The sequence below is a fragment of the Betta splendens genome, chromosome 2, assembly GCF_900634795.4.
Source record: "Betta splendens chromosome 2, fBetSpl5.4, whole genome shotgun sequence".
Taxonomy (NCBI): Eukaryota; Metazoa; Chordata; class Actinopteri; order Anabantiformes; family Osphronemidae; genus Betta; species Betta splendens.
This window is the reverse complement of record NC_040882.2, coordinates 22,154,461-22,181,477: the sequence shown is the minus strand read 5'-3', so window position 1 is coordinate 22,181,477 and position 27,017 is coordinate 22,154,461. Positions and strand designations below refer to the sequence as shown.

Sequence of the window (27,017 nt, the reverse complement as noted above, 5' to 3'; positions counted from 1 at the left end):
TACGAGACAAAGTGGATTCAGAACCAATTTAAAACACTTCACTTCTCAATTTCTACCTGATTTGCTGCTACATTAACAATAGGAAGGAGAAGTTGCACCATGTTAAAGGAAAATGTCTTCTTGATCGACTTTCAGTCAACAAATATCCCAATTACTGGATCTGAGATAAATTAACTTTCAAGTAATTCTGTTTGAAAAGACCTAATTGAAGTGAAGATTTATAATAATATTTAAATAATTTGCTCAACCCATTCATTCAATTAAACTTAAAACATTAAAATTGTGTTTTAATCCAAATGCAGTGATTTATTTGAGGCATGTTTTATCTTGTTGCAGATGCACTGGGGGATTCACTGCTCTCTGCTAATTAGTGTGGGATTTCCCAGCATCTAACCAGTCTCGTATACTTCGATAAGCAGAGGACTCTGTGTGTGGATAAAACTCTCTGACCTTTTACCACCTCGGAAGCAGGAGCGAGGAGGAGCAGGAGGCTTGTTTGATTACAAATCAGTCGGTCCTGACAAACATTTTTATCATTTGTTCAGACCTTATTTGACCTATTTGAGCTCAAATTAAACTAATGTTCCCTGGCTCCAAACACGCAGGCAGCCATTAGACGGGAACTCGTTAACTGTTTAAGCCGAGCGCTCTCTCAGGTGAAGCCTCGGCGTGGTTCAGTGTTGGCTCAGCTCTCGCAGAGGCAGGAACACGACAGTCCCGGCTGAAATGGCTTCATTATTTCTCTAACTGGCTGCAGGTCTCCCTGGCAGAGTTTTGGGGCAGAAACAATCATTTGCACTGAGCTCGGCTGGTGCCAAAGCTGACTCTGTCCTTCCCAGTGTGGGTAAACATGGCAACTATCACCAGGGCCTGACCCGGATAGTTCAGGACAACTGCTGCTGTTCATTAGAACGGCTGCGAACGGACACATCTGCAACTTCTCTTTCCCTCTTGCCACTTTTGGCAAAGGAAATCTTTTCTAATTCAACTTCTGAAAGGGTTGTACTTTTTCCATCCTCGTTCCTGCACTGCTTCCCTCTTAAGAACGTTCATCCTCTTGCGTGTGTGGGCTCCTTTCTTTTTTTCTGGCGCATGAATAAGGTAGACGGCAGGCCCCAGTAGGTCACAGTGCATTAACCACACTAATAAACCCATTCCACTGCAGAGGAATGGGATCCAAGCGAAAGCAGGTTGGGTAAAAGCCTCCCTGATACGTGTGCCTTTAAGCCTTCTGTCTATTCATCACCTTTTTTACCAGCATTCATTAGGGAAGAAACTGCCATCTTCTGCCAGGGCGTTGCATCACTTTCCGCTCCTACACGGCTCCTCTTTCTGAGCATTAGCGTCGTTGTGGGGCCAATTACAAGCACTGCAGTACCGTTCGGGGCCATAAATATCCACAACGTGTCCCCATCCTGCAAAAGCTCCTGCGAGAGGAAAAGCGAGGAAGCGGACGGGGAGGCAGGAAACGAATGTGGGACAGAGCCGCTGAATGCAGGTTGAAATGTACAGCGTTTGTCGGAGAGTGGGGAGTTGTTGCAATAGGTGAGAAATGAGATTAACGGGTACGAGGGTATGAGGGGGGCGTGGCCAGAGTCGGCAGCGGGGCATCACCGGGCCTGACAGAACCTGAAGGAGGGAATGGGACACCAGATTTCAGAATGCCATCGTTCAAACGTACGACATGTTCAAATGTCACGTCCTGTACAGGCAGAAGCGTCAGCCATTCATCTGCTGCTGCAACAGCTTCGCTTTGATGCGTGAGCACAAAAATCAGCTTCACTGCACAAATGAGGACACGGACGTCACCACATCCAATCTCCTTATGCTCCTTATGTCGTCAGGTATTAGTGCAGTTTAAAGCTTATATGTAACAGCCTGAACTTGTGTTCTCTATGTAAAGAACTGAGAGAAACCTCCTCACGTCCTGAGGTTTAAAGCGTGCGGGGACGTGATGCTGAGACGCGCGTCGTCCCGTGGATCCAGCCTGCTGTGGTTCTCAGCCAGGGAGTGGCCGCCGCCGCCGCTCCTTCCCCGGTGCTCTGCTGACACCATGTGGCGCCGGCGGCGGCTGCAGCGAGCGCAGCCTGAACAGCGCATTCATCACCGCCGGCCGAGCCCAGCTTCATCACGTTCACTTTGTATTGATAAAGCCATCGTGCACGCTTCCCCGCAGCGCCTGCGGCTGCCACGTTCCGACTTTTAATCCTTACTGTGGCGCTGACCCCGAATCACCCACTCTCACTCTTCTTCGATGCCACTTAATAAAAGGTGTGTTCGGTTAAAAATCGGTGACGTCACTTCTGCATTCTGTCGCTGCAGAGCCGTCGCCTCCTCATCACAAGCCAACTAAAACGGGTTTCCCTTTGAAGGTGACACGTTTGAATTTAACTGCCCATTAATCCACTTGCTGAATAATGAGCTCAGACACCGTTAGATAATAAATAATAACTCCAAATATGCACAATCGACCCAGAATGAGTGTGAAGCAAGGCCGTAAACACGACGCAAACGTCCCCGATGCCTCCATTTTTTATTAATTCCTCTACAGTATACAAATATTCACACACAAAATGTTCTCAAAAAACCCTATAGTCTTGTAAACATTCATTGAATCCATGTCTCTCAGGTATATTTCCTTCATTATGTGCTGTATCGTTCGCAACTTTCCAAATATATATTTCTTCTTTAGAAACAGATGCCACTGGATCCTCGTGTCACGTCGCCGTTCCGTCGCCCAGACAGACCTCGCGAGGGGGGTCGCGCCATCGAGCCTCAGCCTACGTGGCCGCGCGGGCGGGCCCGCGGCGCCGAGTCGCAGCCGGGTCCGGGATGAAGAGGGGGAAGAAGGCAGAAATCACAGTGTGAAGCAGGAGCTCTTGACATCAGTGCGCTCGGTGCAGGCCCAGAGGTGGGGAGCACGGTTGTATTGCATGGGTCGGCTTCGAGCTTAGTGTGTGGGGCTGGGGGGGGGGGGGGGGGGGGGGGGGGGGGGCAGGTCTCTGTGTTATCACTCAGATCTGGATTAAACAGTTAATCCTCAGTGTTCGAGCACAGTACAGTAGAGACGGTGGAGTCAGCAGTCAATTAGAGAAACTCTTCTCTCCTCCTGCTCTCCATCAAGTATCCTTAAATACCACGTGGGTACGGCACCACTCCCACCAAAGAATTATCTGAGAATCACACCAGCTTTTCAAAGGGAGGCAGAAGGATTTAAGACGAAAACTGGACATATTATGTTGGCATGGCTACAGAACGCAGTTGATCAAGTAATACGGCAGAGCTAGATTACAGGGGAAATGACTGGTGCGGGTTAATTCTGCATATTCACGAAACCTCCTTCGCTAGGATCATTTCTTTGGACCCCCCCACCAATAAAAATCTATGTAAAAACATCTCTAAGAACTAACGATGCGGGAGCGGCGGCACCGAAGACGTCAGATTAGCAGGTACCGGCTCCGGAAGCTGGCGCTGCGTCTTCACTGCCGCTGCCCACGTCGTCCTCTCATCAGCGGCTCCTTCCCAGAAAACCAGGAAAGCATTAGTGCAACAAACTTTTAGCAGGATTTTTTTTCTCAAAAGGAAATAAAACAAAGTACAAGTTCTGGATGATATTCAAGTGCTGTGTACTAAATACTTCCGTAGAACGTTGTTCTGAACGACGACCGCGGTGAAACACTAAACCTCATGTGCTTGTAAATAAATGTATGATGCACCTTCACGCTCTTGAACTTCGTTTGGCTAAAGACAGTGAGCAGGTCGTGCGTCTTGGCTGTCTGGATGACCTTTGACCCTTCACAGACTTATCCAGCTTTTCCTGTGATGCTATGAGTGAACTAAAAAACGAAAGGCATTTTTGAGATATAAGGCTATGAGCCTGGGGCATTTACTGCGTCCAGACCAGCTACATTCCATGTTAGATGACAAAAATGAAAACAGGAGTGTTCAGCTTGCAGAGATGTCAGTTTTTTAGCATTAGGGGTAAAACAACTCTATGTTTGTATCACTATCTCATCTTGAAGGTTTTATTTTTTCTTTTTAAATAGGTTTTTAATTTTAGAGGAGGAGCGCTTGATTTTCTCTCCATTGTCGCTGGAGTCCTGGGAGGAGGTGCTCTGGAGCTTGTAATCCCTTCCCACACTGCGGCCCTCTGAGTCCAGGGAGGTAATGGACGGGTGGCGCCCCACGTTGGGCAGCATGCCTGCAGGCAGCTGGCTGAAGCTGTAGGACTTCTCCAGGATGCCGTTGTACACGCCCTTTCCCGTGGGGGAGGCGGCGTTCCCCCGCGAGAACGTTGCGCTCTGAGACTCGGGTACGGTGCAGGTGAGGTCCGGCGAGCCACTCTGTGCAAATGGGTGGTGCTCCAAGGCCGGGGAGGGGGACGTGGAGGGGGGTCCGGACGGGGTGGAGGTCTGAGGAGGAGGCGTGGAGTCCCTGAGACTGCTGCTGCTGCTGCTGCTGGTGTGAGCGATGGAGGTGGTGGAGATGGACTCGGGGAGGTCCTGGCTGAACAGCAGCAGCTCCTCCCGGGAGATCCGGCGGTACGGGGTCTCCGAGCCCGGCGTGCAGGGGTTGTGCAGCTGCTTGCGGCCCAGGGAGGAGTTGAGGGAGTCGGTGTCGGAGCTGCCCTCCTGAGCTGGTTCTCTGAGAGAGGAGAGAAATTCACACATTAATTTGCTGCCTTTTTTTATTTAACCTGAATTTTGAAAACGCTCTTGTCAGGTGCTTCATTACTAAAACCTATAACTTTAGTTGATCGCATCGTGCATTCTACATTTATGTGACCACTTTCACAGTTTTCCTGTGGTTTAGTGTTTATTCCAGCCAATTAATTACATCAGACGTTAACTAATTATTGTGCATCATGTGCAGCTTCCAGCAGAGGTACTTCATGCATCCTCCCCAGACTAGATGACAGCCAGTGAGGAATGTCTCTATTTAATGCCAAGCTCAAAGCATTAGCGAGAGTGTCTGGATAAAACACCTGTGAGTCCAAACTGTAAAACCATTCCGCGGCGTTCCGGCCACAGCTACGTACCCCCTCCTATCCGAGCTGAACATGATATGTTCGTCATCTGCCTCGGGGCGATAGGAGGGGGGTGAGCTGGCCATAGACAGCAGGTCCGGGTCGGCGGAGATCAGCGAGGACTGCGGGGAGCTCAGGAGGCTGCGGCGGGAACGGCACATGCTGCTGTTGCGCGTCAGCGTGGGCCGGATCATGGTGGTCGCTGTGGGGGGAGGGAGGGCAGAGTTACTACACGGCTACGACGCACAGCACAGGTCAGCACCCGCTGGCGGGCGACGTACTGGAGAACTGTGAGATGATGGGAGGCGTGTCCTCGTCCAGGTCGTCCACGCCCCCCGCGATGGGGTAGGGGGGCACCGACACGCGCGGCATCACCACCCAGCTGTGGTCGGAGTAGAGGCTGGCCGTCAGGCTGGGCAGCCCCGAGTTGTTGACCACCGGGAAGCCGCACAGCTTCTCGATCTGCTGCCAGCGGTGCAGCCGCTCCCTGAGGCACGCCGTCACCTCGGACAGGGCTTTCCTGGCAAACACACGTTAACCACAGGCGCTGGTGTTAAATGAGTGCACTTGGCAAACGCTGGGGCGATTGTGCTTCTGACAGCGATTCAAAGTCACGCGGGCTGAATGGTGGATGGAAAATGGTCACAGAAGGTTTTGCTTTGTTCTCCTTCATGTTTCTTTTTGCCACATATTGACTTTTAAACACAGTTCTTAGTTTTGTTGGGTGGAATGTTCCACCTGAGTAACCGCAAATCAGTACTTAGTATTTACAGTCAGATACGTCACAGTTTGTGTCACAGGTACAAAGTTAGACCTGAAAACAAAACAAATGCTCAATAAAAATAAAAGCCTGGCTCTTCTAAATGCAGCATAATAACTAATACATGTGACACAAACCTCTCAGCCCTCGATTTATCATCACCAGTAAAAACCTGCAGAGGCTCTGTGTAACTGCAGCGTGGACGCTTCTGACTGTGTGCTTCCTACTGATGGATTGTGGGGCTTTCAGCATACAAAAAAAAGTTGGGTCCAAATTACATTAAGACACAGTCACAGGAACACAAATGTTCCGGACCGGTGCAGGACTTCGCAGCGGTAGCTCCGGCTAATGAAAACAAGAAGGTAAAATCGCTTACTTTGCCTCTAGTATCTTGTGGTCCACCTCGTCCAGGGACGAACTGTGGGCGACGTGAAGAGTCCCAAACACAGAACCTCGCTTCTTCTTTATTTTCTCTGCCTGTAACGAAAAGGAGATTCTCAATAATGACAGGCGTGTGGAGAACCTGCCTTCAAGCAGAACCCATCCAGACCAGTGCTTTACTGGGAGTGAGATCCCTTCACACCAGCAGCACGGGCTTCAGGTGCAGCTACCTCGTCTTTGGCGACGCACAGCTGGAACTCGGCGTTCTGCTTCTTGATGTTGTAGTACTGGACCTCCACCTCGTGCGTGAGCTGGAGCCACTTCTGGAGCGCGTCGGGCACCGAGCGCTCCGACGCCATCTCCTTCTCCGCCCGCTTCAGAGCCTTCCGCACCTGAGAACCCGCGCGGAGCCGCATTCCGTTGGGTCAGATGGGAGAACGTTTGCATTTTGCTGTGCACGAGCTGTGTTCTGTAGGTTCTACCTGTACGAGCTCCTCCTCGGCGTATTTCAGCCGGCTCAGCTCACACTCGGCGCCCTCTCGCAGCTCCCGCAGCCTGTGAGCCTCCTTTTTAGCCCCGGTGATCTCGTCCCGCATCTTCTGCTCCAGGTTTTGTTTCTCCACCGCCACGGTCCGGTTCTCCTCCTGGGCTTTTTCCAGCCTGCAGTGTTGATAGAACCCAGACGTGTTGAGGCTGTAAATGATTACATTCGCATCACACTGACTCCTGTAGCTCCGACCGCCTCGTACCGACTCTGCAGGTCCAGGAGGCTTTGCTCAGCGTGTTGCAGGCTCTCCAGATCCTTCATCATCTGAGAGATGTGCACCTTGCTGGACTTGTTTTGCACATAAGCAAACCAGCAGCCCCCCACGCCAATCACTATGGAGACCATCAGGACGAAGTCTTTCATCCAGTTATGCTGTGGACCTGCGGAGAGAGCAACGGCGCCTCATCAGGATGGAGTGAGCTGGTGCTCGGGAGCGTTTGACTTTGACGCTCGCTGCTACTTACGGAGCGGAGGGCCAAACAGCACGGCGTCGAGCGCCTTGAGGTTCAGCTTTTGTTTATGCCGCTGGTCTAATATCTTCAGCTGCATCGACATAAAGGACGGTTCATTTGCCGCTAATCTGGAACATGATGAGAATCAACAATTATGAACGTCGACTTCATTTAGTGAACATTACCCTCATACTCAGACTATATGATGGTGCTCAGCGTGTGTCTCTATTAATTACCAGTTCTTTGCTTTAATAGTGCATAATGGATATTATAGAGCTAAAGCTAGGCAGTTTGGGCATGTGATCGTAAATGAGTTCCCTCCAGCACTGCATCCTCTGCCTACACTGGCCTGGTCACGCCAGCATCCACATTCACGACCCACCACCATCTTAAAATGCTCAGACAACATGGCAGCCGGTGGAAACTCTACCTCTCCTCCCCGTGACATCACATTATGAGTCAGCAACCATCGGCCCCACGGCGTAAGATAAGCCCCCTGAATAAGCCCCCCCCCCCGGCTCTCCAGTTTACTCATGCCGAACATGCAGTATGCAGAGAGTCATATTCCACATGGGTCCCACCAACCTCTAATGTCAGTGCTCAGGTTTTACGTGCACGTTGGTCTTCACGGTGCTACGTTCTGATATTATGGAATTATGCAGCATTTAAAAAAATAACATTTAACAGGCACTGAAGCAAATAATGCATTGGTTCTTCTCCATGTGTTATGTTTTATGACCAGCAGTGGGCAGCATTTAACAGCGTAATGAAACCCAGAGGTGCCTTTGGGTATTGTAACACACATAACAGTGCTAATGCTCATAAACACACTTCACTGGGCGCAGAAGAACAACAGCTACTTAATTAGGGGCCAATAAATAACATTTAGCGCGTGTAGCATTCGCCGTTAAGTGTGACTGTGGCCGAGCGGCGGGGCACTCACCGAGGTAAGGTGTTCCCCGTCACCCCGAAGTCCCGGAAGTTCCTCTCGTACTGCGGCAGCTCCACCGACTCCTTGAGCCACCGCACCGTGTCCTCCACTGTCCAGTTGTGGACTGACGACGGGACAGAGCAAACGAGTGAGAGAGGCCTCAGTACTTTATAAGCAATTAGCTGCTGCTTTTATGATGCAACACTTTTTGTTCAACCGCCATTAGTCTCAGTCCAAAAAGCAGGGAAGCAATTAAAAGTTAGAGAAACAACCCTGATTAGAAAGCATATGTATTTATAGCCATGTCATGATACACTAAGCAAAAGCTTGGACATTTGTTTTCTGCAAGCATCAGTCTGTGTGGTGGAATAAATGCTGTAACAGCTGCAGTAAATGGACAGACTTCACTGTCAATTGATGAAATGATGACTGACAGAGTCTCTTGTGGTTCAGACATTCCTCCAGTGGGAAGGTGAGTGAGGACACATCACGGTGGTTCACCTGCTGCATCTTTAACCACACCTACGTTGAGTGACTTGATGTTTGCCTTTTCATGCCCTCCGTCTACAACACGCGGCACGGCCCTGCTTCGCTTTACCTTCAGAGATCTTCCAGGCCTTCCACAGTTCCTCCACAGTGATGTGCTGATCCTCACGGTGCAGGTTGCTGTGTTTATTGGTTTGCTGCTGCTTCATGTCTTCTATTATGAACTAGGAAGAGAGAGGAATCATTTACATGCTGCACTACAGTGTGTTAAAAAGGGTTTTCCAGTGCTGCCCTGTGTATGTCCATGTGTGGCCTTAGAGAGCTGGCTTTGCCTACAAGTCTGGCTTAGGATCTTTCTTTTCATGCTCCCTTTTTCCTTTTAGGGACTTTGAAAAGAGAAAAGAGACCCGTGGTGGAGGCACCACTTCCACCTGTGTGTGCATGTGTGTGCGTTCACATTTCCGCCTGTCCTCCTTTGGTAACGCAGAACAAAAATGCCCCTGCAGGGAAAGGCAGAGCAAACAAAAGCAGCAGAACAGCGGCAGCATCAACAAGGACTGTAGCAGACTAGCAAGCACCTCACAGCCTTCATCCTGCAGCACCGCGTTTATGTGTGTGGCCTCGGCATCAACTAAATCTCCCCTGTCTGATTCATCCTACCTGCTATTGATCATTAATTAGCCTCAGACACGACGGCGGTCGGGCAAAGCACTGGTGTAGCAGCACAGGTGAGCTGTTGGCATCAGACTTGACGAAACATAACTTATAGTGGAAGGTGTGCTCAGATTTTAAAACATCTCTATAGTCAGCATGAGCTGAATGTGGGGACCCTTCGGCCCACATTTAGCAGATTGCAGGAGATGATACTTAAGTTGTCAGGGAGAACATTAGATTAATTGGGGTTAGTGGCATCAAGACACAGCAGTAACAAACACTGTAAAAAGTATGCAAGATTCATTTTAAACCTGAAAAAATTATTTAGCTATTTTAGCTACTTCTTAGTTTTTCCATCTGGGCTTAAGAGAGGCCCGAGGCTTTGCTTAGTGTTTTCTTTGCTTCGCCATCTTTAACAATGCAAATGACTGTGTCTCTGACGTAGAGCCAGAGAACGACTAATAGAAGCAACAGTCTGCTGAGTCACCACTGTTTGTGCCACCAGTCCAAACAAATGTCCTGCAAAGCCCTTAATGCCCTCTGTACTTCACAAGACAGGAAGTCCTTCTGGCCAGGACACACGCCTCAAGGGCTTCTGAATATTAAGAACTGAAGAAACCTGATGAATGAATTCTGGGAGCCTGGTATTAGTGGGTATTACAGATAATGTGAGGATGAGCAATGGACTGATTGCAGTGTCACAACATGTCTGTCCAAACTGCTTTGCATGTGGTCAAATATGGGTTTATGGGGCTTTATAGAGTCATATCAAATAAGTGGTGATAGGTTTGTGTGTGGTTGCCTTGTGGCTTTTGTGGTTAATTACAACTGGAGAAGAAAGAAATCACATGAGAAACAAATCAAGTCGACAAAGTAAACGCTGCCCGAAACAAAAATTCGATAAAGTACAGGACGAACCAGCTCCTAACCAGTCAGATACAGTAGATAAAGGCATGTTTGTACACTTCAGATTCCAGCATTGTGTAGCTGAGCGTTTCCATCAGCCTCTGCTCTACTCTCCACCGCTGGTAACTCTGTCATCATATAACCATCTAATGTGCTAAAGGTTATTACGTCCATCACTTATCTGTCATCAAAAGCTGAATCAAGTTTTTTCCCCCACATTAATTATACTCCTGTCTGCAGTTTAATTAGTTTCATTAACTGTTATTAGTATGTCATAAAAGTAAAGGAAAAAGTATGTGGTCCTTCTATGTGGTATATGAAGTTCCTGTAGTAGCAATGATACATGTCACGTGACAGCAGGGGTTTCTCAAACTCACTGGTATGATAAATCGTCCTAAAGGCCTCACTGCGACTTCCTCCCACGGTCCAAACACATGCAGGCGGCTTCACTGGAGACGAAGCAAAGCCGCCTGCTTCATCACCCATGGGTGTGTGTGCGTGGTTGTGCCTGTATGTGACCCCCGCCTCGCTCCCAGTGACACCTGGGAAACGCTGGACGGACGGATGAGAGGCCGCCCAGATCACCTGAGCTCTGACATCTGTCCATTAAATCAGCTACTGTAGCTGCTGCAATAACAAAAGTCCTTTCTTTTCATCCCGAGTGCACCCACGTCATGATTCTGATCTATTACAGTATTCATTAACCATGTCTACACCCCGTCGTCTGCTTTGGTTAACCTAACATGGCATCTCCCCTTACAGTGTAGGAGGTAAGTCGATTTCCTTCTTTCCGTTTCCCTCTAGAATATTCCAAGTCAACAAACACGTCTGAGCCGTTGCTCCAGTATCACGTTTCCTCTATTCATACCAGGCTAAACACCCTGGAGACTGCATGATTGACGTGTTACTCATATTGACGTTACCTGTCCTGTCAGACAGTGCAAGCGGCGCCTTTGCCCACGTGCCTGTTGTGACGTCTTGGGGCCGAGGCGATGTGATACGTTCCAGCCGAGCGACCCAGAACCCGGAGGCGAGGATGTGCACCTGCCGTCCCCAGTGACTGCTCAGCAACACCCTGACCCTCCCTCAACGCAGAGCAACCAGAGACGGGATTATGTTTGACAAGATTATGAGCGGATTTGGTTTCTAATAAAATTCATCCACAGCGATGGAGTTACAGATGAGTGCAGAAGACGGTGATTCACTTTTAGCGAGTACAGCCTGTACACGCTGCACGATCCTGTCATTGTGCTGACAGGTTCTGACAGATTTATCCGTTCGCGTTCCGCCGTGACTCTCCGCTCCGATCACCTTCCACAGCAGAGGGGCCGGAGCCCGATTACTGATAACTGCTCACGTCACTTCCTGGTTGGCTGTCAGTGCGTTTGGGCACAAAAGCAAAAAAAAAAAAGTGTGTGCGCGAAGCCGTTAGCAGGAAGCGAAAGGCCGTCTCAGACGGACCTTTGACATTTACATGAAACTCTAAAAAGCCAGCAAAACACAGCCCCTGTGGCCTTTTCACAGCGAGGGATGAAATGTAACCACTAATAATGTCTGATAAGAATGTGAACATCACCGCTGTCGTTAGCATGCCGCTCCGCGACTCTGCTCAAGTCTGAATGATGTTGTCGATTGCTTTCCTGCTCCAGTCAAAACGGGAGACAGTAGAAAGACAGAAGAACCGCGGTGGGTGTCATGAAACATCACAACACCAGATCCAGTCAGCGCCGGAGGACGATGAGGTTCAGTTGCAGCCGTTCATCACGCAAAAGCCAAACATAACGATAAGCAACTAAAATCTTTCTAAAAACAGCACCGTCATAAACACTTCCAGCTTCTCGTCTAAATCACTCTTCCAGCGGCCAAAGCTCAACCCAAGCCTCCTGCTGGAAAGCAACAGTTGCGACTCATGGGCAGATACAATAAAAGGCGCGTGTGATAATGGACCACAGACGGAGCTGTGTGCAGCTCTTCACTGGGGCCACCGGGTGTAACAGCTTCTGACAGTCGAACATGACTCCTTCACGCCTCACACCCAGTGGCGGTTGATCACCATGAGACGCACAGGCCACGGCAGGTCAGAGCTCTCAGATGTCAGATGCCTCTGGTGGCGCACGGAGCCCGGTCCCCTCTCGGTCCAGAACCTCCGCCCTTGTTCACGCAGACCTACTATCAGCGCTGCTACTCATGCCCTCCAACATCTAAGGTTTCCTGATCATGTTGAAATATCAATTTTAGTCAACAAAAGGTAAAACAAACATATTTGGTCAAAGGAAATGAAGCGTGTACTTGTGTAGACACAGCAAAAGGTTTAAAGTTTGCTTTTGATTCCATGGTTCACACACACAATACAGAAAAAAGAATGTGCCTCTATGTCAGGAATGCCAACAATAACTTAGCTCATAATAAAAGTTGGTTGGCTTCCGCACACCTGAACCGCTGCCATGAGGAGCGGCTCATTCTGACACTAAATATTTAATTGTTTTTGGTGACACGCATTCCTGCGTCAAGCAATTTGGTCTCATTATAGATGAGCAATAAACATGACTGCGAGTCGCTTTTATTCAACAAGGGGAGGGAGGGAACCCGCTCCCGTTCACACCTTGTCTGAAGAGAGCAAAGCTTTCTAATATTTTCTCAGGTTCGAAAAAAGCAAAGAGGCCTGAAGGGACGTTTGTCCCTGCAGTTCACAATAAAGGAGAACAGCGTGCAGCAGGTGAGTCACGTGCATGTTACATGTTTATTAAGCAGGAAAATCTGAGTTCTCCCAGAGAAATCTAACTGAAGGTCACAAAGTCCTGCTTGAAGTAACAGTAGATACGTTTTCCCATTTAACAGTTATTATACAGAGAGTAACCTGGTTAAACCTGATCACAGGTGTCTCTCAATAATTGTCATTTTAATTCCTGCTGGAGGCTTGAAAAAGTAAAAGCACCAAGACGTAAACAGACAAACAGAAAGACATCAGATCAGAACATCGAGGTCCTGATTGGGAACATTTGCTACTTGACATGTTGCTTATGTGTCGTCTACGCGTCCAGACAACAGATCAGACTGTGGCACCTTCACAGCGCTCGCGTGCACAGAACTCACCTCCACGCTCTCGTTCACCTCGATCCCCCCGTCGTTGTCGTCGTCCAGCTGCTTGTGGATGTGCCGCAGCGCCTCCAGGCTGAAGCGGTCTCCTTCGCCCACGCACGGGGGCATCACTATCAGGCAGGCATCTACGGGGGACAAGACCACGCAGGTCACGTCAAAGAGCCGGAGAACGTCAAGCAGCAGCTGGAGGAAGCAGACGTGGACTCACAAATAAACACTTATTATTGTTGTGAATGTGTTCAAATCCTGGTTCAAGCAAACTTCTGCTTGAACCAGGGACATGAAAACAGACAAGTCCCTGTACCCTTAAAAGCAATTAATGATAACATGGCTGTCTGTCTACAGCATGGCCACACTTGCCTTCCTCTCATTTATTATTACACATTAGCAGCTCTGAGCACAATCACCCCTGACTGAGGCACAAAGACTTCATTTGATGCCATCTCCAGAGGTGCTGGTTCAATTACTGGGAGAAAATCAGCTGGTTCAAACTAATTATGAGCCAGTGGCTCGTAGACATGTTGTCTGCAGGGTCGTCAGCTGAGGCACCTTGACGGTTGGGTCACATCTGTCACGTGGGCCTTGGTCAGTGATAGTCGATAGGTCCCATTAAACCAACTAAGCAGCGCCGAGCGATCAGGTGCAGGGTGTAAGCAAGCACAGCTTTTTATCATATTGTCATGTACATGTGTCCCATTGATAAATGATGTGCATGAACACACGGGGTCTTCCAGTCGAGTGCCTGCTGCGCTCCGTCGTGTGCTGCTGTCCGTCCTGCAGCGTCCCCCGGGCGCCCTCCCACTGCTTCTATCCCCTCCAGTCCCACAGGGGAAATGAGGCTCGCTAACGGACAGTCTGATCTGGACCGGTGCCAAACCGACTAAAGAAACCCAACCAAGCGCCAACAGCTGCTCACATACAGACGACCACGATTAAACGCATCCCAGTGAATCTCCTCCATGAACCAGGCGCTCGGCGACGCAGGAAGCTGGGGTCCAAGGCCCCGGGAGGAAGGTGACGCTCCCTGATCGTGAACCTGACAAACGGCAGCTTTTATAGTGTTCTAAGTTTACACAGGCAGACAACTACTTCCACTGTTTGGCTCCAGGTGTTCCCACCATAATCAAACCTTAAAAGACAAACCAGCTCCATATTTACTACTCTGAACTTGCCTGAAGGTCCTATTCATGCACCTTATAGCATGTTTAGCAACCACACTTCACACGGGTCTCCTGCCTGAAACAAGACTGGAACCTTTGCCAGAGTCGCCTTTGGGCTATCAGCAAAAGCAGCAAACAGGGCGATTTGACTGGACATGTGCCCAGGCCAAGTTTGGATGAGAGGACACTGGGGAGGATGTCCGTATCAGATGCAGAAGCCCGCTCTCCACCGGGTCCTATGGCTATTGAACGGCAGCGATAAACGATGCGGAACCCGCGGCAGGCCTTTTGTTCTTGGGGTAAACAGATACAGGAGGGAACCGCGGGGGCTTTAAAGTCCCCCGCTGGTAACGCGATGCTACGTTGGCACTGATCAGCGTGTTTAGCATGTTTGTTTTGGTGGCCACCGGCTACTTCCTGGCCCGTTGGACCTCCTCCGGTCTGCCTAGTGTATGAGACCAAAGCTCTTAACAAAAGGTCAAAACGGGAGTCAACAAACCACCAAACACACGCTCTTGTCTGACGAGCTCTGGTCCATCCAGCCGTTTAAGCGCCATGCAACACCGGCGTCCCGCTGAGGAAAGCTCAATTGGCGCCGCCCGCGAACAGGAAGCGATAGCGCCATCGCGCAGCTCATTCCAGATAAGCCTCGTTCCAGCAGTGTCCATCTGCGTCCTGTCAAAAAGCATCTGATGCTTGAGAACAAATTACATAATGCATTTGCTTAGGCCGCCAAGGCCGTTTACATAGCAGTCTGTTTGCATAGCATGAATATCTATCTGGCTCTTTGGTTATTTAAACAGTGTTTTACATGCACACCACAACTCCCAGTTTGACTTGAATTCTCTGTTTTGCAGAGACGTCACAATTAATAACAGCGTCGCATGAAGCCCGTGTTTTTCTCATTGTAATCTCCTTCCATACTAGTGGCCTATTTCTGTTCAGAACCCTTCATGAACCGCCTCATCTTCTGAAGTCATACAGGAAAAAGATAATTCTGACATGAAACGAACAAGTAAACAAACAAGGGAAAGGAATACTGTCATCCTCTGACAGCGTGTAGGTCGGCCCACCTGGCGCGCGATTCGGATGCGTGACAGCACGCGCCTTTCCTCCCAGGTGACCCATTTTTTTTTTTTTTGCGTACGTTGAATATGTGTCGGGACAGTTGCGCGAGCTACAATGAGCAGCCGTGTGACAGGAAGTGGCCGCCGGTGACCTCGAGCGTTCCGGGGGGACGCGAACCAAATCAAAACATCCAGGCGAAGCCGTCCCCGAACGCGACAGAACTGGAAAGCACTGGGCTATTTTTAACCTTACAGGCTCCCGGTTGTCAGGATGTAAACGCTCAACAATGGCAGAGGTCTCCCTCGCGCACACGCGCAAACGTCGCTCGCGCGAACACGAGCAGGAAAGTCGCTCGCGCTGCGCCATAACTCAGGAATGTGCGCACGAGCTGTCACCGAGGCCGTCAGGTTCGCTTCAAAAAGAGCCTGATAACAAAAGCGTTCAGCTGTCAGCTGCTTCCTTGAAAGCAAATCCCGGCCGGCACTTGGAAATGTTTTTCATACCGTATACACGCGTCCTTAAGACGATTTTATCTTCATTTATTCCTGAAGCTGTTAAGTGGGTGACAGGAGAAGGAGACAGGAGGGAGCGTGTCTGATGCCTGGTGTCTTTTTTGGGGACTTCCTTCAATCTGATCCTTTGTGACATTCAGCAGTGGTGTTTATACAACTTGGCTCGCCAGCTCCCGGTGCATGATGGGAGAGCGGCCTGTTAACGGCATCACGATCTGTTTGAAAATGGCACCAAGTGTCACGCGAATGTTTTCCTTCTTTCCATCGCAAAGGTTTGATGTGCTAATCCAACGGCGGCGAGGAAATTAGCAATTCTAGGTTCTGATCCTCTTATTTGCCTTTAACTCGCTCATCAGCGAGTGGCGGCACAAATCTCCACAGAATAATCCTCCAAGGTTGGTGATGTTCTGTGTTTTTAGCGTACACGATCTCAGGGGGGGATGAAAAAAACACCTTGAAAAAGTGCATCTACAACAGAAAAGTACTGAAACTTTGAGGAACTGATCGAGATGATCAATGGACATAACTAGAAAATGCAAATCACATCTCTGGAGGACACAGTTAAACCTATTCTACAAAAGACACAAACTAAATTATTTAGACTGAGACAACGCTTCCTCTCCTGGTTGCAGGACAAGGAGCTTTGTAAAGGAAGCTGAAGCTTGTCCACCCCATCTCACTGCAAACCCAACCTCCTGGATGAGGCTCTGGATTCAGTGTAACTGTATCCAGGCCTCAGGAGAGGAGCGGGAGGAATTAAGACAGCGGGAGATGATGGGCCTGACATGCGACTCTGAGGAGCCAAGAGGGGTGACGCGTCCCGATACCCCCAAACTGTGTCTTACGTCATGTCCTGCGCGCGCGCACACGCGCACACACACACACACACACACACACACACACACACACACACACACACACACACACACACACACAGCAAACGCCGCCGACACAAACATGGAGCCGCGCCTCGTCTGCTACTGTACGTACAGTGGCCGACCGTGCAGGTCACAGCAGGTACGAGGAGGAGGCTGGGATTAGGGAACATGACATACCACGCTATGAAAAGCAGCTTCACGAGACAGCGCCCAGATTGGATCCTCTGGGATTGGCCTTGAACAATCAATTTCATGCTTACACAACTGCAGGAAGTACGCTAACGCCACGTTATCTCCCTCTGATAGTTATGACTGTCCCTGCCTCATGGCCAGAGTCTGGCCTTGCACACACTCAACTGGCCTCAAAGCGCCCAAAGACTATTTCCTACTTGAACCTGCTGCAGCACAAGTGGCTGCAGACCAAGTTCTGCTTGAAGGTGGCTCCGATCCACAACCGCCCCCGAACGGCCAGGTGCCGCGGGACGCCGGTCGTACCGGCGGGTCACGGGATCCTCCCACCCCACGTCCAGCGCCTCTCACCTTTCACACACACATACATGCACTCGCCTTATGGAAGACAGCGAGACGTAAGCGATCCCCTTTAAATACCAGCACTTTATTGATGCTGCGAGGAGCCAGACGTGCCTGAAGACCACCTCTGGTCCAGGGAGGAGGAGGGGGGGGCTCACATGCTTGAAGCGTGGGAAGTGCAAATAAAATCTTAATTGCACAGCATTCAACACACGGATCAGATGCTCCAAACCATGTGGAAGTGTCACAGTGCACCAGACCTGCCCCCTGTAACCACTGGACATATGGCAGTGTCATAAGTCAAGCTGACGGCTCAGTATTAAAGGCAAGTAAATAAAGCTACTGCAGAGTCTACCATTTCAGCTCATCAGCAGCCATTAATAAGACACAAATATCGTTAGCTACAAATGCCAAGAGTCCCAGCGACAGACAGAAGGAAACAAGATCCACAAAGTGTTTGTATATTTACTCAGTTTGCACAAGCTCTTAAAATGGATGAGACTCAACAATCGCAGGCCAATAATTCAGAAAAAAGGCAGTGACATAACAGAGACGTGAGGAATGTGCAAGCGCAAGGATTACAGCATGTCCCTGGTTCCGGTCCAGCTGAGCAGCTGTTTCTCAGTTACAGATGCAGAATGCCCGGTTCCTACTGTAGGTACCATAGAACCCAGTGCCTCTCTACCCTCCTACATCCATGATCATGATCCCCATCTCAAAGCCGCCGTCACAGACAGTGACATTTCCAGCCGAGCAACATATCTGCTAACTGGATCACCTTTCCAGTAAGTGAATGAATAGGTAACAGGAACAAAAGGTTATGTAACGCCGTGCAGGTGGAGGTGGAGCAGGATCTGCTCAGGAAGGAACCCGGCAGGTGTTTTCACTGTGTGTTTGTAGAGCACTGAAAAGCTGATGGTTCACATTTTAGCTTCTAGGAAGGAAGTTCAGTCCCATGTCTTCGATTTCCCTGCTTTGACTTGCCAGAAGGAAGGTTCTTTGCTTTTGTCCTATTGAACCACGTCGCTTCAAATGTAACCGCGGACAATAGCAATCCATGGATTTACAAAAACTGAGAAAAATAAAAAGGAGGAGAAACATGTGGAGGCTCAAGGAGCCTGAAGTGAAAACTTCCAGAAAAGGAGACGCTCCTTGAGCCAGAGCGTCGCTGGAATGTTTCAATAACAGCCGGGAACACGAGGCGTGTGATGTATGCGGCCGGCCGGAGGGGGAGAAGCGGGGGGAGACGGCAGAACCAAGAGGGCCCGTTTAATTAGCCGGCTCCGCGTCCGACATGCTCCTCTGGAGAGGAGGTCAAGGGCCCGTCCGCCTGCAGAGCGAGACAGAGGGACGGAGCCGGAGCACGGCTGGCTTTGACACTCAATGAGCGTCAGCGTCGTCAAACCGGAAGCTCGAGTCGGTGTGATTAGTGATTAGAAGCCAAACACACTCACATGCTGGAGGTTCCTCATTGCTGACGTGGAGGGTTAAGAGTTTAGAGTGTATGGTTATTTAATCAAGGGGAGGTTTTATGTGAAGGACAGACGATGCAAACCGTCACTGCTCCACGTACGAGTGCAGGTCCCGTGCACCTCCTTCACCTCCCTCCATCTGCACTCGTCTGGCCCTCTGCCAGCTTCCTGTGGACTCCTCCTGGCTTCCTTCCTGCTTGACAGGATTATAGGTTCGTTGTTTATTTGTCTCTTCTAAATATGGACGGAAGTACGGCGGCTAAGAATAGGTGACAACGGCAGCAAAGTCATGAAAGGCAACTGCCAATGTGAAAAAATGCCCACGGGTTTGACACGAGGAACCTGCAGCGGTGGCAGGAACGCGTTAACGTGCTTAGCGATGCGAGGCGTGAGGAAACACTCAGGTTCTACTGGACAGGCAGGAGAAGCAGCGAGGACTCTGATGTGAAAGGCAAAGTGGAACCAGGGCCTCGGGGAGCCACCTGTTGGCGTCGACCCGGTCCGGTGTGCACCGTCAGGACCGGAACCAACAACACCAGCCCAGCAACAGGATCCGTGACGCAACGGGACGAACTCAGTACCAGCCAATAAAAGTTCCTATCATCATCACCATACTGTGTTCGTGTACACGTGACACAACTGTACTATGCAGAAACACTAGTGCACACAATTCCTGAGAAAAATGTGGGGGGGGCAATAAATCCTGTCATCCTCAAGGTCCTTGTTTTACTTTCATTATTAGTATTAAGCTGTTCATTCCACTCGTCATTTTGGTTTCCACCACTTAATCTGACACTTCAAGAAACAAAACCATAGTTTGTGGCAGGAAAACCAAAACAATGAGCTAAAGGACAAAGTCACAGCACAGAGTTGAGGTTAAATGTCTATTTATACTACAAAACACTGACGCGTATCATTAAACTTTCCTGCATCCACGTCCCAGTCTGCTTGTAAATGGATTTGTTTTGAGCGCAGGTTGGGGCGGACGACTGGAGACGGGACAACATGCCAAGGAAATCTACACCGCTCTTCGCAAACTCTTGCCCAGGCCGTGGCATCACGTGCCCTGTCACGGGAAAGTCCCTGAAACCAGAGGGGGCCGCTCGTCACGTCCCAACGCTCAGCTTCCATTTCACTCAAATATACATTTATATGTTAGAATAAAGACAAACATCTGCACCCAGGAAGGCACCGGCCGCCACAACCTCCAAACAAACTCCACTAATCTCCTCAATTTAGGGCACGTATCATTTGGCTCGAGTGACTGGAGACACGAATGCACGAGTCAATGCTGATAATGAGTCAGGAGGTGACATTCACAGTCACAAAGCCACAGTAGCCACATCATGCTCCTTTGAAGGGACACACACAGGCTTCTTCCTGTGTTAAGGTGGCAAGTATTATCACAGTCTTGTACTACGGCCGAGCTGTGACCTGACCACAGTGTATTTATGGAGTAGTGTAGAGCTGAAACAATGGCTTTCCTCCTGTCTTCAGGAATAAACTACAGGTGGCGTCTGCACCTAAAAACTAGTGTAAAAAGACACATGTTCCTACGTCTGCAGGTGAAACGTCGGGTTGTCTCCACCACCAGCGCTCGTCTCCTGTCGCTTTGGGCCCATTAGCGCGGGCCCTATTTCCACGGAGCCCGTGCGCTGCCAGCTGCGGGATCAACACCTTTAAAGAGTGGCGTGGCGGGACAACAATAGCCCCCCCCCCACCCCCCGCCTCCCCCCCGGCCTGGGCGAGGGCAGACAGTTCAGCACTGTAGGCCACGCGCTGCAGGAAAGGCTGCACAGCCGAGCACGCTGACCTACATCCCTCGTGGAGGCGTTTTGTGCAGGAGCCAGTCAGCTTCCCTGACTGTGGTTGGACCCGCATGCACTGGCCTCTCACCTCACCAGGACACACGGTTTGAGGAAGGAACCATTGACCTTCCTGTTTCAATCTAGAAAATGTAAATTTGTGTTAAAAAATAAAGATGATGACACATTACTCTTAATGAAATAGACACAATGAAATAGAAACAGGCCACAATGGCTCCTCAGTGGCCATTAGCAGCTCAACAATACACTTACAGTCTGAGCGTTGGTTAGTGTCTGCACTCTGCCGTCACCGGTGACTGTGGCCACGATGGAGTAAACCATTAGATAAGGCCCCATTATGTCAGTGATTGAGCCCAGCTGAAAGTCAAAGCGCCCGGTGCTCTCAGCGCCGCGTCAAGCGTAATCGCCAATGACAGAAAGTGCACATGGAAAATTTCACCAGTGGCTTTATAAATACACAGGAGAGGGCTCGGCCCGTTTGATGAGGGGCCTCATTAAGTTGGCCCGCGGGCCTAAAGCCCCTGATGGAGATGAGCGGCAGCTGTTCACGTCTGAGCAGCTGAGCGGCGTCAGAGCAGCAACAACGGCATTTCATCTGAGGCCGACCGTGATGATGATGATGATGATGATGTTTTCACAGATGGATTCTCCATTAAAGCAACATCAGAACATTTTTAGCCACTGAGAAATTTATATATAATCTGAAATTATATTTATGGCTTCAAAAACAGGAAGTCCTGTTTGCCATTTTATGTTATTTTATCTTATTACAGTGTCACTGTTGAACTTCACCTGCTAACTGCTAACTAGCTGCTAGTTGCACACAAAGATGATGTCACTACTAGATAAGTATTGGTCTTGGTTGATATCCCAATCCACAACAAAGCATCATCTGGAGGAAGTAAAAGGAACTTTAACAGCATTCATGCGTCTCCTCAAAGTACAACCATCAGAAGAAAGTTGAAAACCAGTGAAGAGGCCTTTCACGAGCTAAAGGTCCCGAAACCAAAACGTCAGCTTTCAGGACAAACGGCTTAATCTTCATTCAGATGAAGGAAAATAAGTGCAGCTTCTGTCATGTTAAGAATGGAAACCATTAACACCCCCCCATTAAAACATCTGTCCACTAATCCAGTGGTCTGAAGGTATTAGGAATAGAAAGCAACTTTAATGAGAGGCCACTTGGTGGTTTGTGAAGGTCAAGGGTAAAATCAGGCACAGGAAACTCCTGGAGGAAAACCTGATACAGCCACACAATAACCTCAAGCTTCAAACAACAATGTTAAAGGTCGCGTATGAGCCCAGGCCTCCATCCATGAAGCTCCGTAGAAGGACACGAAAAGAACTGTTTACTCACAACGTCCACGCAGACCGACAACACGCTGTGGGAAAACGGCAGCGTCCAGATGTGCAACTGCTGCCGTACATGGACCTACTCCATGCTGCACTGACCAGGAGGAGCGGGGTCTGCTCCAGTTCGCCCATTTAATTAGCTTGCATGACTCTGAAATCCTCTGCTTTCACTTATTCTGTTGATGTGGCATAAGGTTCTGGGGTTGGTTCTTCTTGTGTGCCGTCAGGAAATGCAGTGACTCTCTGATAATCACCAAATCAAGCAACCATCATCAGAAAAGTGTCTCTGAACTTCATACGTTCCCGGCTTTGGTTGCCGAAACCCCAAAGAAGCCGAAGACGGCTCAGGAAGGAGAGACAACTGAGACGTGTCACGCGGCACAAAAACAAGTCACCGTCGTGACCTTCTGTTCAAATCATGCGCAGCGACGACGGCTTCAGCGCCCGATTCATCTTTGTCGTTCTTCACAGATAAAGGAAGATCCCAGAAGACGCGAAGCAGCCAGTTGATCAGTCATTTTCTATTTTAGGATCATTTCTCTACACATCAGTGAGCACCGTGAAATCACGGCGATGACAGTTTCACAATTTCTGTCAGATCAATCCAATACAACCCAGGATAAACTAAGCACATGTAGGGCTCAAGAAAATCTCCCGCCCTGCTTAACATCTCACACGAAACCTTTCAAATCCGTTACACAACTTTTGTCCAAGCTGCAAAATGCCCACACATCTTACCCGATTACCATCTCGACCCAAAGCTAAATTCCACCTTCTCTCGCGCTCCGACCTCGCCTTTGAAGGCCGTAAAGCACCTGACCGGCCGGATGCTAACGCTAACCCCCTCCGCTAACACCCCTAACCGCTCTCAGCGTGCTAAATGGCAGCTTTGAAGCCTAAACGGTTTCAACAAAGGCGGCCTCGACGCTAATCTCGATTGCCAGGGCTCAGAATTCCTCCACTATTACTCAGAGTGTTGTTGTGCGCCTGCATCAGGCATGGACGGCTGATGAGACCAGATTCCTCAGCGGGTGTTGCTAGTCATACAAGTAATTAATTATGCCTCCACCTTATCAACCACGGGCGGCACAGCTGCCACTCTTCACTTCACGAAGCTAGCCGTCATTAGCCGCACGCAGCCTTTCATACGACTGAGCGCTGCCTCACACGCACGCCGTCCTCTGTGAGGCAGGAGGAGGCGGCCTTTGCAGCGACACGCAGGTAACGGTGCGGCGGCGTTTATCACTGCATGCGTGGCAGGTCGTTGCTCAGGGGCGCACGCACCCCACTGGCCTGTTTTAATCTGTCGCGTTGCCGCTGTGGAAAAGGGCACGTGTGCGTTTGCCGTATTAATCGAAGCGCGGTTCATTTTCAGGGGCTGCTTAAAGGTTGTAAACGGTGCGGCGGACGCGCAACAGCAGCGTGGAACCCGGAGCATTACGCGTCCGGTGCGGCGCCAGGTGAGGGTATTGGTTTTCATCAGCGTCGCCCGTCATTATCTGCCTGTTAAGGTGAGTGACGCGCGAGTTTAAGGAAATACAAGTCTGCAGTTAGAGCCCGAAATCCTGTTTCATTTCAAATCCGGAGATTTCATGGAGCTTTCAGCCACGTCTTGTGGCATCCATTAAGCTTGCACAGTTGCCATGGAAACCATCTGTTATCAATACATTAGAGTATAAAATGTTGACACGTTGACAGACGGATATATAGACTTTTTTTACTAATGACATTGTTTATATTAACGTCCTGATAGAAAATGTGAGGAGGAAGTCTTTAAGTGACCTGTGATTATGTCTAATACAGTTAATATAGTTAAAGTGGCCTCACTCTAAACACAAGGCTCAGACCATAACAAAGAGATGAACACAAAGAGGTTTTGAATGGATCCACTGGTCACATGGTCTGTGTGTGTGTGTACTATTACTGCGCATTAAGTAGAAATACACAAACCCAGTCCTTGCCTAAAACAATAGTGCACCAGAAAAGGACCCACTGGACTAGAAGGACGACGTGTGCACAGGAACACTCCCTCGAAGAGGAGTAGGAGCGCAGGCCCCAAAACAGTGATGGACTAAGACGTGACGCCGTTATTACACAACTGCCTCCTCATGTGTGGGCCTTTAACAAACTCCTCCAACCCGGTCCCAACGCAGCAACACAGGCTGGTTAGCAACAGATGCAAATAGATGGAAATCCTCCTCTCCAGCTGGAGCCATGAGCATGACTCAAAGCGCCAAGGTGGGCCACTCTCCTACGTGTGACGTTCACGTACAACGCCGGATGCGCACTGTGTGTGTGTGTGTGTGTGTGTGTGTGTGTGTGTGTGTGTGTGTGTGTGTGTGTGTGTGTGTGTGTGTGTGTGTGTGTCCGCGCGCAGGCCCGCAAATGCGCTAAAGCACGGCGTGTGCATCTTTGCGCCAGTGACAGCGCCACGGCGGGTCCTCTCACCGTCGGCGCGGACGCATCCCGCATTCCCGTCATGTCACGCATTCCCCGGCAACGCGCACAGGGCGAGAGAGGGGGCGGTAAACAAAGGTGACATTAAAATGCATCACTGTCCGCGAAGCCGCCAGCAGCGGGCATTCCTCGGCTTTCCCCGAGAAAGCCACGGGGGACCGCGGGAAGGAGGGAAGCGGGGAGCTGGGGATCACGGTACATGCGTAAATAATAGCGGACACTTGTAACGCTCGCAGACATGGCGCGTGCTTACCTGCGGTGGCCACGCTCGCAGCCTCAGACGAGTGGCTGGGTAGATCATTCTGGTAAGTGCACTCCAAGCCCAGTACCGCATAGATGACGAGTCCACGTAGCAACACATTCACCACCTTGTGGATGTTACTCATGGTGGAAATGAGGTCGGGGATTCAAAAGAAATAATAATAAATAAATTTAAAAAAAAAAAAAACGAGCTGCTCCGTAGCACCGGGGGTGAAGATGGAGATTTAAAAGCACAGGGCAACCCCGACAGGCAATATGTCAGCGTCAGCCTGGAAAACACGGCAACACTCGGCCAAAACAGCAGCCAAATTAATTTAGGATCAATACAATATGATCAGTCTTCTTCGGGAGCCGTGACGGACACGTCACGCGTAAAGGAGACACCTGGAAAATGCACCAAGTTCAGCAAAAGAAAAGCCGCAGTAGACTTGTTTGCTGTTTGCAAACCCGCCGGCTAACGGCTAAAACAGAAGCTGTCACGGAACCTCACAGGAGCGTGAAAAATGCCCACGGAATAATAATACACCATGGTGGCTCAGCGACACGACCAACTATGTGGAAAGAAGACCCCTTTCCAGAAAACCCAAATAGGCTCTAATGGCTTTACTGCCTGTTGGAGAGGGGTGAGCGGCGCGCGCCACGGCCACGCAGCCCCCCATGGCTAATGTTACACATTTAAAAATGTAAACTACCCACTAAAATATAAGAAAACGACCGCGTAGTGGGGACAGACGCCTGGGGAGCAAAGCCCGTGCAGCCCGTGAGGAGGAATCCCCCCTCCCCGCCTGTCCAAAACAAAAACACCCGCAAAAAATGGTTGCGTGGACGTGATGTGCGGGAGCCGCGGATAATATCAAATGTCCCGGACCGTCACGCAGGCCTGCGAGTTGGAGGAAAACACTCCGTGTACTTCCACGTACAGTCCGCAGACAGCTTCAACATGCTGAAGTCGCCGTGTCTCATTAGATCCGCCTCTTCACAAGAAAGTAGCAAATCCCAGCGCGTGAGCAGCGGTCTTCGTCCGAGTCTCCTAATCCTTCTTCGACCCGCGTCAGGCGCTCTCGACGCGGAGCCACGTTCTAAATGAACTTTTTAAGTCAGCCCTCGGCGGCTCGCCGTGATACCGTATCCTCCTGTCACGCCAGCTGCTCGCCGGCTGATGCGGACCAGTGGGGAAGGGAAGCCGAGCGGGGCGGAAGTCACTACGCAAAACGCTTTTGGCATCGGGAGGAAAAAGGGGGACGGGACTTCACGGTGGCCCCCGCCGCCGCCGCCGCTGCCGCCGCGCGCAGGACGCCACCGGACTCATTTGTTTTTGTTTTCACACAAAGTCAGCGAAGCATCACTTCCCCCCCCAGCACAGCTGCCGCCGCCGCCGCCGGAGGCCCGCGCAGCGCCGGCGTCTTTCCACCACACTGCGGCTACGGTGCGTCCGCGAGCCGAGGCCCGAGCGGAGGCGTCTTCCCCAGAAACTTCCAGTCTTATTCCGCCCCCGGGGACGCGTCAGGAGAAAAGCCGCCTCATTGTTCTCCACGGTCCCACTCTGGGTCATGCAAGTTTTCCTCCTGGCGGAGCGCTCTGATTGGCTGCTCCGTCCCAACATGGCAGAGTCTGATTGGTCGAGCCAGGCATCGGCCACGTCTCGTTGAAGATGATTAGCGCGGGAAATAAATGATATTTAAAGGACAATGCCGGTGTTTTTTTAAATCAGCTTCAGTACAATCAGCTTTTCATTTAAATTGATGATAATTAAAAGTAGTCATAATAATAATAATAACGTCACAAATGGTTTTTTATCAACAATATTATTTTACCGACTTGGCTATAATTAGTTGATGATTTGTATTTTACAAACTCACGTACAATAAGCAAAATCTTTCTTTTCCCGTCTATCTACTCAGACGCCGAGCAGGTTTTGTTTACAGACAGGGTTTCCCATGTTGAATGGGGACTGTCAGGATTGTCCCATGCAAATGATGTTTATGTTGATTTTAATATCTGGCTGTGTGCTTCAGTTGCCTGGAGGCTGAGTTGGAAGTCAAAGGTCCGCGGTTCGATCCCTGCCTCGGCATCGGGTGTGTCCTTGAGCAAGACACTTTGCACCAGCTCCCTTAGCGCCCACTGCTCCCCCAGGGGACGGGTTTATTGTCATTGTACGTGTGACCTATGACGAATAAAGGATTTCTTCTTCTTTCCTTTTATGTTTTCACGTCAAGTACTGCCACATTCATCCACAGACGCCAGGATGTTTGTAGGA

At 50.0% G+C, this 27,017-nt stretch overlaps 1 protein-coding gene across 2 annotated transcripts; it reads right to left on the bottom strand.

Annotated features, from left to right (window-relative positions):
* Positions 1 to 2,516: 2,516 nt before the first annotated feature.
* Positions 2,517 to 26,312, bottom strand: stim2b (stromal interaction molecule 2b). Of its 2 annotated transcripts, none has more exons than XM_029132647.3 (12): positions 24,753 to 26,312; positions 13,237 to 13,367; positions 8,696 to 8,807; positions 8,110 to 8,221; positions 7,179 to 7,294; positions 6,917 to 7,094; positions 6,650 to 6,827; positions 6,398 to 6,559; positions 6,163 to 6,263; positions 5,308 to 5,546; positions 4,985 to 5,228; positions 2,517 to 4,644 (listed from the first exon to the last, which is right to left on the bottom strand). In XM_029132647.3, exons 1-12 carry the CDS (start codon positions 24,883 to 24,885, stop codon positions 4,026 to 4,028), a joined length of 2,325 nt encoding a protein of 774 aa, XP_028988480.1. In that variant the 5' UTR covers positions 24,886 to 26,312; the 3' UTR covers positions 2,517 to 4,025. The 2 variants fall into 2 exon arrangements, with proteins under 2 accessions (XP_028988480.1, XP_028988489.1); XM_029132656.3 differs by having other exon boundaries at positions 5,039 to 5,228; positions 24,753 to 26,311.
* Between the last annotated feature and the right edge of the window lie 705 nt (positions 26,313 to 27,017).